Raw genomic sequence first — 13,465 nt, 5'->3', positions numbered from 1 at the left:
TGGGAAATACTCTGAAAATACAGCAGTTTGCATGACTGCATAATAGTGCATATTAGAAGGAAATATGTATATGGTAATGTACCACTAGTCTATATATAATAACACTATTAACTGTCTTTGTACATACCATGGAGATACGTCTTTGACTTTATTGTGTTTTCTTATCCTTGACGTGTTCTTTCAGTGTACTTGTGTTTTGCATTAATGGACCCCTAGTCTACACAAATAAAGTTGATTGATTGATTGATTGATATTTCCCTTTGATAATGTAACATTCAGATAAATCAATCAATCAATGCGATCAACCATATGTACATAAGACTATTACTATACCACAACTATCTATATGTACAATAAATAACTATTAATTGTATATTTACTGTACGTAACAACACTATAATCCTATTTGTACATGACACTATTAACAGAATGTGGATATACTGTAGCACAAAATGCACTGTAAAGACATATACAGTAGGACATATGTACAAAGACATATAAATTAGCAAGAGATGCTAATTTTCATCCTTTGTCCCCAACATAAAAAACAAGTAACATACAGAATGAACAGTAGTACATAATTACAATCAACACCATAAATAATACAAATGAATTACAAAACACGGTTACAGAACACAATGGACCTTATGCACACCGCTGCCATATTGCCAGCAAGGTGGTAGGTAACCTTGCTGACCCATTGACAGCCTATTACCAAACAGAAAACTCCTATCCTATTATATTACACAACGTCAAACTTACCAACATTGCAGCTGTATGAAAAGCTTGAAACGAAAAGCTCTTTCTATCTGCAAAGTTTTTGTTTCATAAAAATCCACTGTAGACATTTTATGAGCTACTTCCTGTCAATACATTCCTTGCAGATAATTATGTTTCAGAGTGTCAGAGTTTGGAAGTGCTCATTATCTGTAAAGAAACCTCCTGCTGACTCCTGCATTGTGTGCAAATTCAAAACAGGTGGTATGCATGGGCCGTTGAGTGATATTCAACGAGCACTTCCAAACTCCAACACTTAGGAAAAAGATCACCTGCAAGGAATTAGCTCATAACATGTCTACAGTGGATTTTTATGAAACAAACACTTTGCAGATAGAAAGAGGATATTTCAAGCTTTTCATACAGCTGCAATGTTGGTGAGTTTGACGTTGTTTAATACAATCAGACAGGACTTTTATATTTCTGTTCTATTTCTATTTGGATGAATGGGCTGTCAATGGGAAATTGCATCTAGTTGCATGAGGTCAATGAAATCCATTATGTATTACCTTTATGTACAAAACACTATTATTCCACATTAGTTTAACTATATCTATGTATTATGGAAACTGTTGGACAGTAGACAAAGCTTATTGCTGGTCAGTATTTACTGATGAATGATCATTCTATAATTATTATAGCATTTTTATTATTCATTTATTATTAAGTACATTACATTTTTAGGTGGAATTTACCTGAAACATGCTACAGTACAATATATATAATTGTGAGTGACCGCATGGTGCTTCAGACCCTGTGGTGGAGGTGGTGGTGTTATTGATAAAGGATATTGATTGATTGATTGATTGATTGATTGATAATGCTGTAGTTCCAGACAGCCTAGTATTGCAGATCCTGACAGAACGTCTGAGCAGGCTGGACTGTTGCACCAGAGGCTGGGTTCTCCACGACTTCCCTAAAGATCTACAACAGGCTGAAAAACTCAACCAGAGCAACTATATACCAAGCAGGTAGGCCTACAACTACTACTACAACAACAACAACAACTCTAGTAGTAGTAGCTCTGGTCCATAGCTCTAATGTGTTTCATTTAGAGCTATGTTACTGTCAACTTCCGGAACTCGCATGAATGCAGACCAGCCTCTCGTCTTTAGCGTAAATAAAAAGAACGTTTTTGCTACTCACCAAAACAAAGGCGGGTTGTGTCATTAGAAAGCCTACTTTCCTTAGTGGATGCACTCTGAGCCCCCCACCACACGTATAAACGGTACTTTTTGGCCAGAAAGGGATTTTTTTTCGCCGGAGGAAAAATATTCTCTATGAGGCAATTCTCTGGGCAATATCGGTAGAGGGCGCAGCGGAGTAACTAAAAGTATTTTTTTCCGGTGGAAATAAAATCCCCTTTTGGCTAAAAAGTACAGTTTATACGTGTGGTGGGAGGCTCAGAGTGCATCCACTAAGGAAAGTAGGCTTTCTAATGACACAACCTGCCTTTTTTGAGAGGAAGTTGGAAGTTGAGAGTAACATAGCTCTAAATGCAACACATTAGAGCTCTAAATGCAACGCATTAGAGCTATGGACCAGAGCTATAGTAGTAGTAGTAGTAGTAGTAGTAGTAGTAGTAGTAGTAGTAGTAGTAGTAGTAGTTGTGGTAGTAGTGAACCTTTTAGTCCAGTACTTGGATTCAGACCATGGTATTGTTTTATTGAATTTTCATCATGGCATTGGTCACAGGTGTAAAAAGACAGGTGTCATTAAAGATACATAATTATTTTTGCAGAATTATTTATTAAATTATTTATTATTACAATAAACACGCGTGCGTGAGCATACACACACACACACACACACACACACACGCACGCACACAAAATGGTACACTACATTTCTATGTCTATGGAGGAGCTGAAGAACCTGATGCTAGGCAGGAGAGGGTGTGGAGGCAGGGCAGTGATTTAAGGAGTCCAGATTTGGAGTTGGCTATTGTCCGCACTCTCGCATCACTTCATCGCTATGGCAGACAGGCTAATGCTGCCTTATGGTTGGTCTAAACTCTAAAGGCTGATATATTAGTACTGGTCTGCCAGGTGGCTCGGACAGGACGAGAACTAGTGACTGACATAATGTGTGACATGCTGTAATTGTATCCTATCCTCTGTAGAGTTTTCTTTCTTGAGATGACGGATGATGTCACCATGGAGAGGCTGACCCTGAGAACCACAGACCCAGTCAGTGGAGAGAGGTATGTCTGTCTGTCTTGTCTGTCTGTCTGTCTGTCTGTCTGTCTGTACCATAAATCCTGTTAAAGTAATCTCTCCTGTGTCTCCTCTATAGAGGGTATGCGCAGCGCATGCATAAAGTGAGTGGCAAAATGAGTGGGAAAGTGAGTTTAACGTCGTTTAATGCAATCAGATAGGACTTTTCTCTTTGGGTGTATGGGCTGTCAAGGCCAGAAAGTAGTTTTTTGCCACTCAGTAGGTGTTCCCATGTAACTTCTGGGTATGATGATGATATCATGCGCATACCCTCTATACTACACATCTGGCCGTCAATTTCATTTTCTTAAACCAAACTAAGCTAAAGTAAGCTAATGTAAACCTATCTCAACTAGACTACACTAAATCAATAGCTAAACTAAACTAGTCCTGGTGTTTGTCAGGTACCACTCTGTGTGTCATCCAGCTCCTCCAGAGGTTCAGGACAGACTCCAGACCAGCCCTAAAGACACACCTGAAGTGGTCAGAGACAGACTGACAGACTACTGGACAAACACTGCTCCACTGAAGGTAAAATACACACAAACTTAACACACAAACGTACGTGCGCCGTTGACCAGACTTATCGACAAGCTCAAAACGCGTCGATTCGCACCGCATTCCGAGCTTGTTATTACGGTTTCTCCCTGATAGTGATGATATTCACTTGGAGTTCTTTGACATGGAAATGTTTGAGAATGCATGAGAGACCAATGGACAGGGGGAAAGGGGCATCTAGTGGGAAAAACTAAAACTACACAGGACCAGACGGGAAATAGTGGGACTACTGTATACAAGTTCTTACACAAATTGTACAAATTACAGTTTGCTTGGGGGAGCATGGTATTGCTTGTTGACAGTAATGTTAGTTGTCAGCCTGCAGCTGTGTTTATCCACTTTGCCAACCAAGTATTTCTTTTTTTTCCTTCTTCTGATTTTTTGCGGTTGCTGATGAAAGAAATTATACAGTGCCTTGTTTGTGATATTTACTGGATTTTAATAATGTTTTGAACTTGCAGATCTGCTATACTTTTGATACTTTTGTGTGACGCTGTAGTATGATTAAGCAGGGAACTAATTTATGAAGAAACACTACAAGTATAGAATATGGAAATAAGAGGTTTCTGCCTGACAGCAACAATATCTACATTTGTGTGTGTGTGTGTGTGTGTGTGTGTGTGTGTGTGTGTGTGTGTGTGTGTGTGTGTGTGTGTGTGTGTGTGTGTGTGTGTGTGTGTGTGTGTGTGTGTGTGTGTGTGTGTGTGTGTGTGTGTGTGTGTGTGTGTGTGTGTGTGTGTGTGTGTGTGCGTGCGTGCGTGCGTGCGTGCGTGCGTGCGTGCGTGCGTGCGCGTCATGTGTGTAGTCTCTGTATGTAGATGCAGTGTCTGTGAATGCTGACCAGGAGCCCCACACTGTGTTTGAGAGTCTAGAGAGCCGACTGCTGGACAGACGAACCTCGTCCACTAGGGTGCAGAGGAGCTAAAGAAGAGAAGACCAGTACCATTATCAAAGTTCAATCAGTGGGGGGGGAAATAAGTAAATAAAGTCTATTTCACACCAAATTAAAACATTGTTTTTTTTTGCAAACTTTGTACAGATTTAGTTAATTTGTGAACACTCGCACGCACAATACAAATTCACTGGTGTCTAAAAGAGGCAGAGGACAACGCTTAACTAGTTACACCTTATATACTTTGTTGACTATATGGTCGACTCCCCAGGGCTCTGTACTTGGCCCCCTCATTTCCTTCTACACCAAAACTCTTCACCGAAAAATGCGCTGAAAATAGCAGATCTCCGAGCTCACAACGAGGCTGGCAATTTCCCAGTTTACCATGATCAGAATCAACTTGATTTGTCACATCACAGGTTTACAGCCGTAAAACAGTGGGTGAAATTTGTATTTGTGCAAGCTTCGTCGTTTTTGTTATTTCCATAAAAGAGAAAGGGATGAAGAAGAGAGAGGGAGATCAATTGACAAAAACAATGTATCTATCTACATATTTATATCCGGTCCGGTCTGGCAAGTATACCTGAGGTAAGAAATGAGTGCGTCTTTTGTGGTTATATCATCTGGGGCTACAGGACATATCACTTTTGAGGGGCATAGGTTACGACCAAAATTAAGGGCCGGGTCTGTGAAAACACTGACTTTAATTGTTCAATCAATAAAAGAGAAGATACTGTACTGTCACTTTGTCTTGTACTGCTGGTCACTGCAGTGGGAGCTGACCAGTACAACCGCAGTCTTCTACTGGTGGTCACTGGAAGCTGACCAGTACAACCACTGTTTTCTACTAGTGGTTTCCTTGGAGAGATGGAGGGATGATTTTAGGATGGATGGATGGATGAGGGGGAGGGAGTGAGTGAACGAGAGATGAAGGTATAGAGATAGAATGAGAAGACAGAGAGCGGCTGTCTGTCATCACATCAGCTCCTGTCACAACTCGTTTACCTCCTGCTCATACTTCCCATCATGACAGGAAGTGAGGATATAAAGATGTCAGTCAAACTCCATCCTTGACAGCGTGCTCCCCTGCCCCTCCCCCCAGGATTAAAACACTCAACTATTAATTACCATCATTTGGTAAAATCATAACGCTGAGGCTCTGTCTGTCTGTCTGACTGACTGATATGAATAAAGCAGTTTGAAGTGAAAACAGAAATAGAAGCGTACTATCATCTACTGTCATCAAATCTCCTGGCTATGGCTGCTGTTCATTTAGTAGACTACTTTAACAATGTCTTCCTCTGACCGAACGAAGGCTGTCAGCCAACTGATCATCACCAGAAGGACTGGAATTAAGAGAGCTGGGCAGTGGGCAAGTCCATTGTGTGACTCTAGTGTGTGGTCATCTCTACATCCACCTGAACTACAAAGACAGCCATCATGGCATGGTGCCGATCTCATTTCTTTTTTACACGGGTGCACTTACACCTCTATGTCAGTTCTATGGTGATTCCACTGTTAACTAGTTTTTCTGTAAATATACTTTTTACTGTATTGACCTGAGGTCAAAGAAAACCCTGGTTCATAAAACGATCTACTTTCAATTAAAACATGTTCACAGACACATTCATTAGGACTCAGAATTTGGGCATGCACATATATGGCCATACTGAGAACATCAGGGATCTCCATATTTGGGCATAAAAGGGACATGGACAGACGGATGTAGAGTTCTCCATATATTATGGGCACAAAGCGGACAGACAGAGGTACTCAACGGATGGCTTTTGCATAACAGGGTGGGGAATGCATTGATTGCATTCCCTATTATTGACATTGTCCCCAACGGGCAAATCATTTAATAGTAAATTGTATTTCAACTGGAGAACCCCCCTCAAATAATCATATTTTGAACTGGGGACCCTCCACCCTGAAGGAGTTGAGGCATTACATTTAGATTGACCTGGTTCCACAGATAAATAATGACAATAGCTTATCTACAAGCCCACAACCCTTTATATTATTTGAAGATTTTACCAATGTTTCACACGTTTTTTATTATAGTACAGTTTGTTGATTACTTTTTGTTGCAGTAATGGTCTTTTTCCCCCTACCTTTTGGGGGTATTAAAAAGTCCATAAATTGTCACTTGTCACAAATTCCTATGGTGACCCCATGGGGGTCCCGAGTCCCGACCCACAGGTTGAGAACCACTGATCTAGCAGACCAACTGAACATGACCAACTGTCATGTGCTGTTTTCATGTTTAACGCACATCTGGTATTGTATATTTAATCTGTCATGCATGACATTGATTGATTGATTGATTGAATATTTTATTTTGTAGCCGGTAAACTGCCGCCAACAACCGCGGCGGTGCCATGGCGGTGCCGACATGCGTTGCACCGTGCTTGCGGTTAAGGTTAGAGTAAGGGTTTGGTTATGGTTAGGGTAAGGGTTAGGGTTAGGTTATGGTTATGGTTAGGGTAAGGGTTTGGCGCCTGCCGCGGGTGTTCCGCGACTCATGCCGTTGCCGACATGCGTTGTGCCGTGCTTGTGGTTATGGTTAGGGTGAGGGTTTGGATTAGTGTCCTGCCACGTGAAACACTACCGCCTGCTGCGGGTGTTCCGTGGCTGCTGCCGCTGCCGGAAAATGCACTCGCTGTCCCTCGGTAAAACATGTGTCCTTCCACTAGGGGCAGTAGTGTGTTCAATCCACTTCAGCTTCTTCTGCTTCGGGTGTATAAATATAAATAGCAGAGCGGTCTTTCTTCTTCTCTGACGGTAACCTCTTCTTCATGTGGAGTAATGGTGACCCCTTCTGGACAAAGTAGAAAAAAACAATCATTTGCATTTAGATGTCTGTCTGTCTGTCTGTCTGTTTGATTATATCTCCACTGGGAGGAGACCTCCTGGCAGACCAAGGACCAGGTGGTTTATATCTCCACTGGGAGGAGACCCCCTGGCAGACCAAGGACCAGGTGGTTTATATCTCCACTGGGAGGAGACCCCCTGGCAGACCAAGGACCAGGTGGATTATATCTCCACTGGGAGGAGACCTCCTGGCAGACCAAGGACCAGGTGGATTATATCTCCACTAGGAGGAGACCCCCTGGCAGACCAAGGACAAGGTGGATTATATCTCCACTGGGAGGAGACCCCCTGGCAGACCAAGGACAAGGTGGATTATATCTCCACTAGGAGGAGACCCCCTGGCAGACCAAGGACCAGGTGGATTATATCTCCACTGGGAGGAGACCTCCTGGCAGACCAAGGACCAGGTGGATTATATCTCCACTTTGAGGAGACCTCCTGGCAGACCAAGGACCAGGTGGATTATATCTCCACTGGGAGGAGACCTCCTGGCAGACCAAGGACCAGGTGGTTTATATCTCCACTGGGAGGAGACCCCCTGGCAGACCAAGGACCAGGTGGATTATATCTCCACTTTGAGGAGACCCCCTGGCAGACCAAGGACAAGGTGGATTATATCTCCACTGGGAGGAGACCCCCTGGCAGACCAAGGACCAGGTGGATTATATCTCCACTGGGAGGAGACCTCCTGGCAGACCAAGGACCAGGTGGATTATATCTCCACTGGGAGGAGACCTCCTGGCAGACCAAGGACCAGGTGGTTTATATCTCCACTGGGAGGAGACCCCCTGGCAGACCAAGGACCAGGTGGTTTATTTCTCCACTGGGAGGAGACCTCCTGGCAGACCAAGGACCAGGTGGTTTATATCTCCACTGGGAGGAGACCCCCTGGAAGACCAAGGACCAGGTGGTTTATATCTCCACTGGGAGGAGACCTCCTGGCAGACCAAGGACCAGGTGGTTTATATCTCCACTGGGAGGAGACCCCCTGGAAGACCAAGGACCAGGATGGTCCACATGCAAATTTCGGTGGTATAATCCACAGGTAGGTCTACGGGGGTAGGTAAAACCCTCAGACACATCGATGAAACTAGCTAGTAACACATTTCGTGACACACTGACTCACCATCATGAGACACTGGAGAGATGACGTCATCTTACTGGGAGAGGAGGAGGAGTTACTGGTCTTAAAGGGACCAGAAGCTCTGATCTTGGAGCTCAGCTGGTCCAAACTACCAGACAGACTCCTTCCAGCAGATAGACTCCTCCCAGCAGACAGACTCCTCTCCATGGTCGATAAGATCCTCCTCATAGAGAGTCTGGAACACTCATCTGTGGGTGGACCCAAAGACCTGCAGAGGAGAGGAGAGGATGTAAGTATATTATACTTAACCCAGCTTTGTGGGTGCTCGCAGTTTCCCTTTCCGTGTTGCGATGGAACCGAATCCAGAGCGCCCACACAACTTGCCCAGCACGGAAAAACACAATCAGTGGCCATGCAAAGACACATCGCTGTCTGCCTTCATTTAAAATGTACGCTTTGTGCGTGTGTGTCTCACTCAGCACTGCCACATAGACGCGTGGTGTCAGGCGCGCAAAGCTTGCGAATGAGGTATCTAGGTTTTTGAGAGGCGCTATAGCCCCTCCTATGTCCAGTTTGAGGGTGTGTGTAAACAGTAAACACAAACATTGTCCTAACACAACATTGAATGCCACTGATAATGAATGGCCAGTTTTGAGTGTTTGTCCCAACACAAACATTAAATGCCATTGAAAATGAATGGCTATTTTTGAGTGTTTGTGTAAACACAAATGTTTGTGTAAACACAAACATTACGTAAACACAAACATTGAAGACAAAAGTGAGGACGCAAATTGTGATTGGCCGGAATGAGATGATGTATGACGATAAGAGCGCCCTTCACTTATTCACACGGGTGTGATTTTTATGTCTATGGGACGAATTCTGGTAACGCACTTTTCAGGGCTGTTCTCTCTCCTCGGTCGCTCTGCTCTCATTGGCTGTCTGGTCTGTCCATCATCACTGCCGTCATCATTATGCGGGGGTGAGGCCTCTTCTGTTGCTGTGCTCGTTTGTTCTGGAACAGCAGACCAAAGCAATCAATCAGTTTGTTCTGGAATACAGCAGACCAAAGCAATCAATCAGTTTGTTCTGGAATACAGCAGACCAAAGCAATCAATCAGTTAATCAATTAATCAATCAATTCATTATTGCTTTTGAGTCACGTGCGTGTGTGCGTGCGTGCGTGCGTGCGTGCGTGTACATACTTGGGGGGTGTGCCTGTGTTTGATCTCTGTGGGGGAGCTGTGTTTGCTGTCCAACCAGAGATGACTTGATAGGAGGCGAGGTTAAGGATATAGGAGGCGAGGTTAAGGAGATAAGAGGCGAGGTTAAGGAGATAAGAGGCGAGGACATAGGAGGTGAGGTTAAGGAAATAGGAGGCGAGGTTAAGGAGGTAGGAGGCGAGGTTAAGGAGGTAGGAGGTGAGGAGATAGGAGGCGAGGTTAAGGAGATAGAGGGTGCGGTTAAGGAGATAAGAGGCGAGGTTAAGGAGATAGGAGGTGAGGAGATAGGAGGTGAGGTTAAGGAGGTAGGAGTCGAGGTTAAGGAGGTAGGAGGCGAGGAGATAGGAGGTGAGGTTAAGGATATAGGAGGCGAGGTTAAGGAGATAGGAGGCGAGGAGATAGGAGGCGAGGTTAAGGAGATAGGAGGCGAGGTTAAGGAGGTAGTAGGCGAGGTTAAGGAGGTAGGAGGCGAGGAGATAGGAGGCGAGGTTAAGGAGATAGGAGGCGCGGTTAAGGAGATAGGAGGTGAGGTTAAAGAGATAGGAGGTGAGGAGATAGGAGGTGAGGTTAAGGAGGTAGGAGGCGAGGTTAAGGAGGTAGGAGGCGAGGAGATAGGAGGCGAGGTTAAGGAGATAGGAGGCAAGGTTAAGGAGGTAGGAGGCGAGGAGATAGGAGGCGAGGTTAAGGAGATAGGAGGCAAGGTTAAGGAGGTAGGAGGTGAGGAGATAGGAGGTGAGGTTAAGGAGATAGGAGGTGAGGTTAAGGAGGTAGGAGGCGAGGATATAGGAGGCGAGGTTAAGGAGATAGGAGGTGAGGTTAAGGAGGTAGGAGGCGAGGAGATAGGATGTGAGGAGGTAGGAGTCAAGGAAATAGGAGGCAAGGAGATAGGAGGCGTGGTTAACGAGATACGCAGAGTGCTGATTGGCGGTTCTGTGGAAGGGTGCGGAACTTGGGGACGGAGGGTTTTCCGCACCAGTGCGTAGGGATTGGGTGGAAGTTCCGCTACTCTCCCATTGGCTGGAGGAGGAGGAACTGAGCTGTGATTGGCTGGAGGAGTCTGAGGAAGAGGAGCTGAGCTGTGATTTGTCCAGAACGCATTGGGTGGGCATGGCTTCCTCCACACCCGCATGGTGGCAGGGACACGCCCAAATGTGTTCTCGGTCATGCCCCCTTCGAGGATGTCATCATCGACCGTACCGATGTGGGTCTCCCTGATTGGCTCGGTGTAGAGGGTAAGGCGGTGCTTACCGGGAGCCGACCAATAAGGAGGCTTACCGGGAGTCGACCAATAAGGAAGAGGCTTACTGGGAGCCGACCAATCAGGAAAAGGAACCCTCTCCTTTCCCCTTCCCTCCTCTCTCTCTGATTGGATATTATTTAAGCTCCTCCTCCTCCTGGCTCTCTGCAGCCAATCACAGCTGCTGCCCACCGCACATCCCAACGCCACGCCATTGGCTGTTCGCAGTGGCTCCGCCCTCTTCTTCTTGCCGTACACTGATAGGCTGGCTGAGCTGTCAGTCATTCTGTCCAGGTAGCGTCTCTCTGCTGATTGGTCCACTGAGCTGTCAGTCATCCTCCCCAGGTAGAGGCTGTGTTTTGATTGGTCGACTGAGCTGTCGGTCATCCTCCTCAGGTAGCGTCTGTGTTTTGATTGGTCGGCAGAGCTGTCAATCATCCTCTCCAGGTGTCGTCTCTCTGCTGATTGGTCGATCTCCAGACGTCGTCTCTCCGCCTGCGTTTCTGATTCGTCGTCGAAGCGAACACGGGAGGAGGGGGCGGGGCGACGCCTCCGGGGGCGTGGCCTAGAAGCCGACTCCGTCCCACTGGAGGAAGAGTCACTGAGGTCACCTGACCCCATGATAACTTCTGACCCCCGCAGAGCAGCCCTGAATGAACACACACACACACACACGCACACGCACACGCACACAGACTTTGAATCTACATCTGTACCCAAGGTTTGTTATGATTCCAAGTAACTTAGAATGTTTATCTTGAAATGCTTGGCCCATGTACAAATCAAAGACCAGAATCAGGACCTCTTTGTGACTGGTGTCAACAAAAACAACGAGGTGTATTTGGGATGCTATAGCAAAGACATCACATGCATAACTAAACCAATAACACTGTTGAATGTTTATAGGCTACATTGCTGCACTGAATGGCATTTATTTTCAAACTGTATCAGACACTAGGTCAACAATACAATGTAGGAATACAACAATAAAATGTGATGTGTGTGTGTGTGATGGATTCTAAGTGTTGTTCAGATTTAGAATCATGATGGTTTATCCTGAGTGGAGTGTGGATGTCGGGATACCAGGTTAACAGATTGTACCACTTCTAAAGGTAGCACTACCACACACACACACACACACACACACACACACACACACACACACACACACACACACACACACACACACACAGAAGAGCAGAGAGAATGTAACTCACAGGGTTTGGATGCTGTGGTCGGCTCTCAGAGGAAAACATTCAGTCAATTCATACAAAGTTACAAACTGCTGAGCACACACACACACACACACACACACAGTGGGGAGGGGTTTGTCAGACCACTCTAACACAGGATTAAACTTAATCCCATGTCAGAACTAATTACATTGACACACACTGTGTGTGTGCGTGTGCGTGTGTGTGTTTTAAATGAACTGTTAAATCATTTGACTCAGATTGTCACGTGTCTCCATTACCATATCTGACTCTGAGGTAGCATTAATATGCCTACATCATATTGTTATTTAACAATAATATGATCTATTATTTATAGTTGTAAACACAAGACAGATTGTATCAAAGACAGATTGCTCCTCCTGTAATCTGATTATGAATTGAAACCTATAATCTGCAATTTTTTAGTAGCTACTAGTACTTCATATTGACATTATACAATTTACAATGTAATCATTTATCCACAGTGACTTGTACTAAACAAGGTAAACACATGCATGGAATGCATAATATTAATAATAATAATAATAATAATAATAATGGCGATAATTGCGTAGCGATACTAATATCAAATTTGCCTGGGGCGAAAGCTAGTATGCGAGGTTAGTAGGCTAAACCTGATTGATTGATTGATTGAATACTTTATTAACAGTTTGCAGAAAAAAGCACAGGAAAGTACAATTCAATACGGTCTGCTAAAATGATTTATAACCCAAGAAAGCACTAAGGCTTGTTTCCATTGGTTCCAATGCAATGGAAGGATCACATGTAAACAATGAATCTAAATCTAAATAACATTCTGTACTTTATAAACTATAGGATTAAGGATAGCAGGGAAACAATGAACTTTAAGCGTTTGATAGTCATTTGATGTTTCATTATCACAGGTATAAGAAGAGAGTTTTGCACACCATTCTAATGTAAGGTTCTATGGTGTAATGGTTAGCACTCAGGACTCTGAATCCTGCGATCCGAGTTCAAATCTCGGTAGGACCTATATTTGGGTAAAATCTACACCGCGGAGATATGAAATGCGCATCTCCGTTGGATTTTTAGTGGTTATAGTTATAAAAAAATTAAACTACCAACAAAAGACAAAAAAGAAAAAAACATGCTAGCCCCGATATGTTATATAATTATCCCTTCTCTGTCCCAGCAATACACTCTCGCGAGATCAACCGGCGCCAGGACATTGGACCATTGTAGGATTTAATTTGTGTGGCATTTCGCATAGATCTTTCTGAATCAAGTTCAATAAACCATTATTGCTACAACACTAGTTAAGTTTCTTGTTCTGGAAAACTGTGAACCACTATTTCCATGACTTTATGATGGAGGTTTCATCAGAGTTATAAGACGAATGGACGGAAAA

At 44.2% G+C, this 13,465-nt stretch overlaps 1 protein-coding gene across 4 annotated transcripts in view; it reads left to right on the top strand.

The window, feature by feature from the left end:
* Positions 1 to 4,482, top strand: part of ak8 (adenylate kinase 8) — a 13,644-nt gene extending 9,162 nt beyond the window's left edge. For all 4 annotated transcript variants that reach the window (XM_079516137.1, XM_079516135.1, XM_079516136.1 and 1 more), the window contains 4 exons: positions 1,607 to 1,748; positions 2,900 to 2,980; positions 3,398 to 3,524; positions 4,357 to 4,482. In XM_079516137.1, coding sequence (XP_079372263.1) covers positions 1,607 to 1,748; positions 2,900 to 2,980; positions 3,398 to 3,524; positions 4,357 to 4,476 — 470 coding nt within the window. In that variant the 3' untranslated portion in view covers positions 4,477 to 4,482. The remainder of the gene's footprint in view (positions 1 to 1,606; positions 1,749 to 2,899; positions 2,981 to 3,397; positions 3,525 to 4,356) is intronic.
* The last annotated feature ends 8,983 nt before the right edge of the window (positions 4,483 to 13,465 follow it).

The sequence above is a fragment of the Electrona antarctica genome (assembly GCF_951216825.1).
Source record: "Electrona antarctica genome assembly, chromosome: 12".
NCBI lineage: Eukaryota > Metazoa > Chordata > Actinopteri > Myctophiformes > Myctophidae > Electrona > Electrona antarctica.
This window is presented reverse-complemented; position numbering and strand designations above follow the sequence as displayed.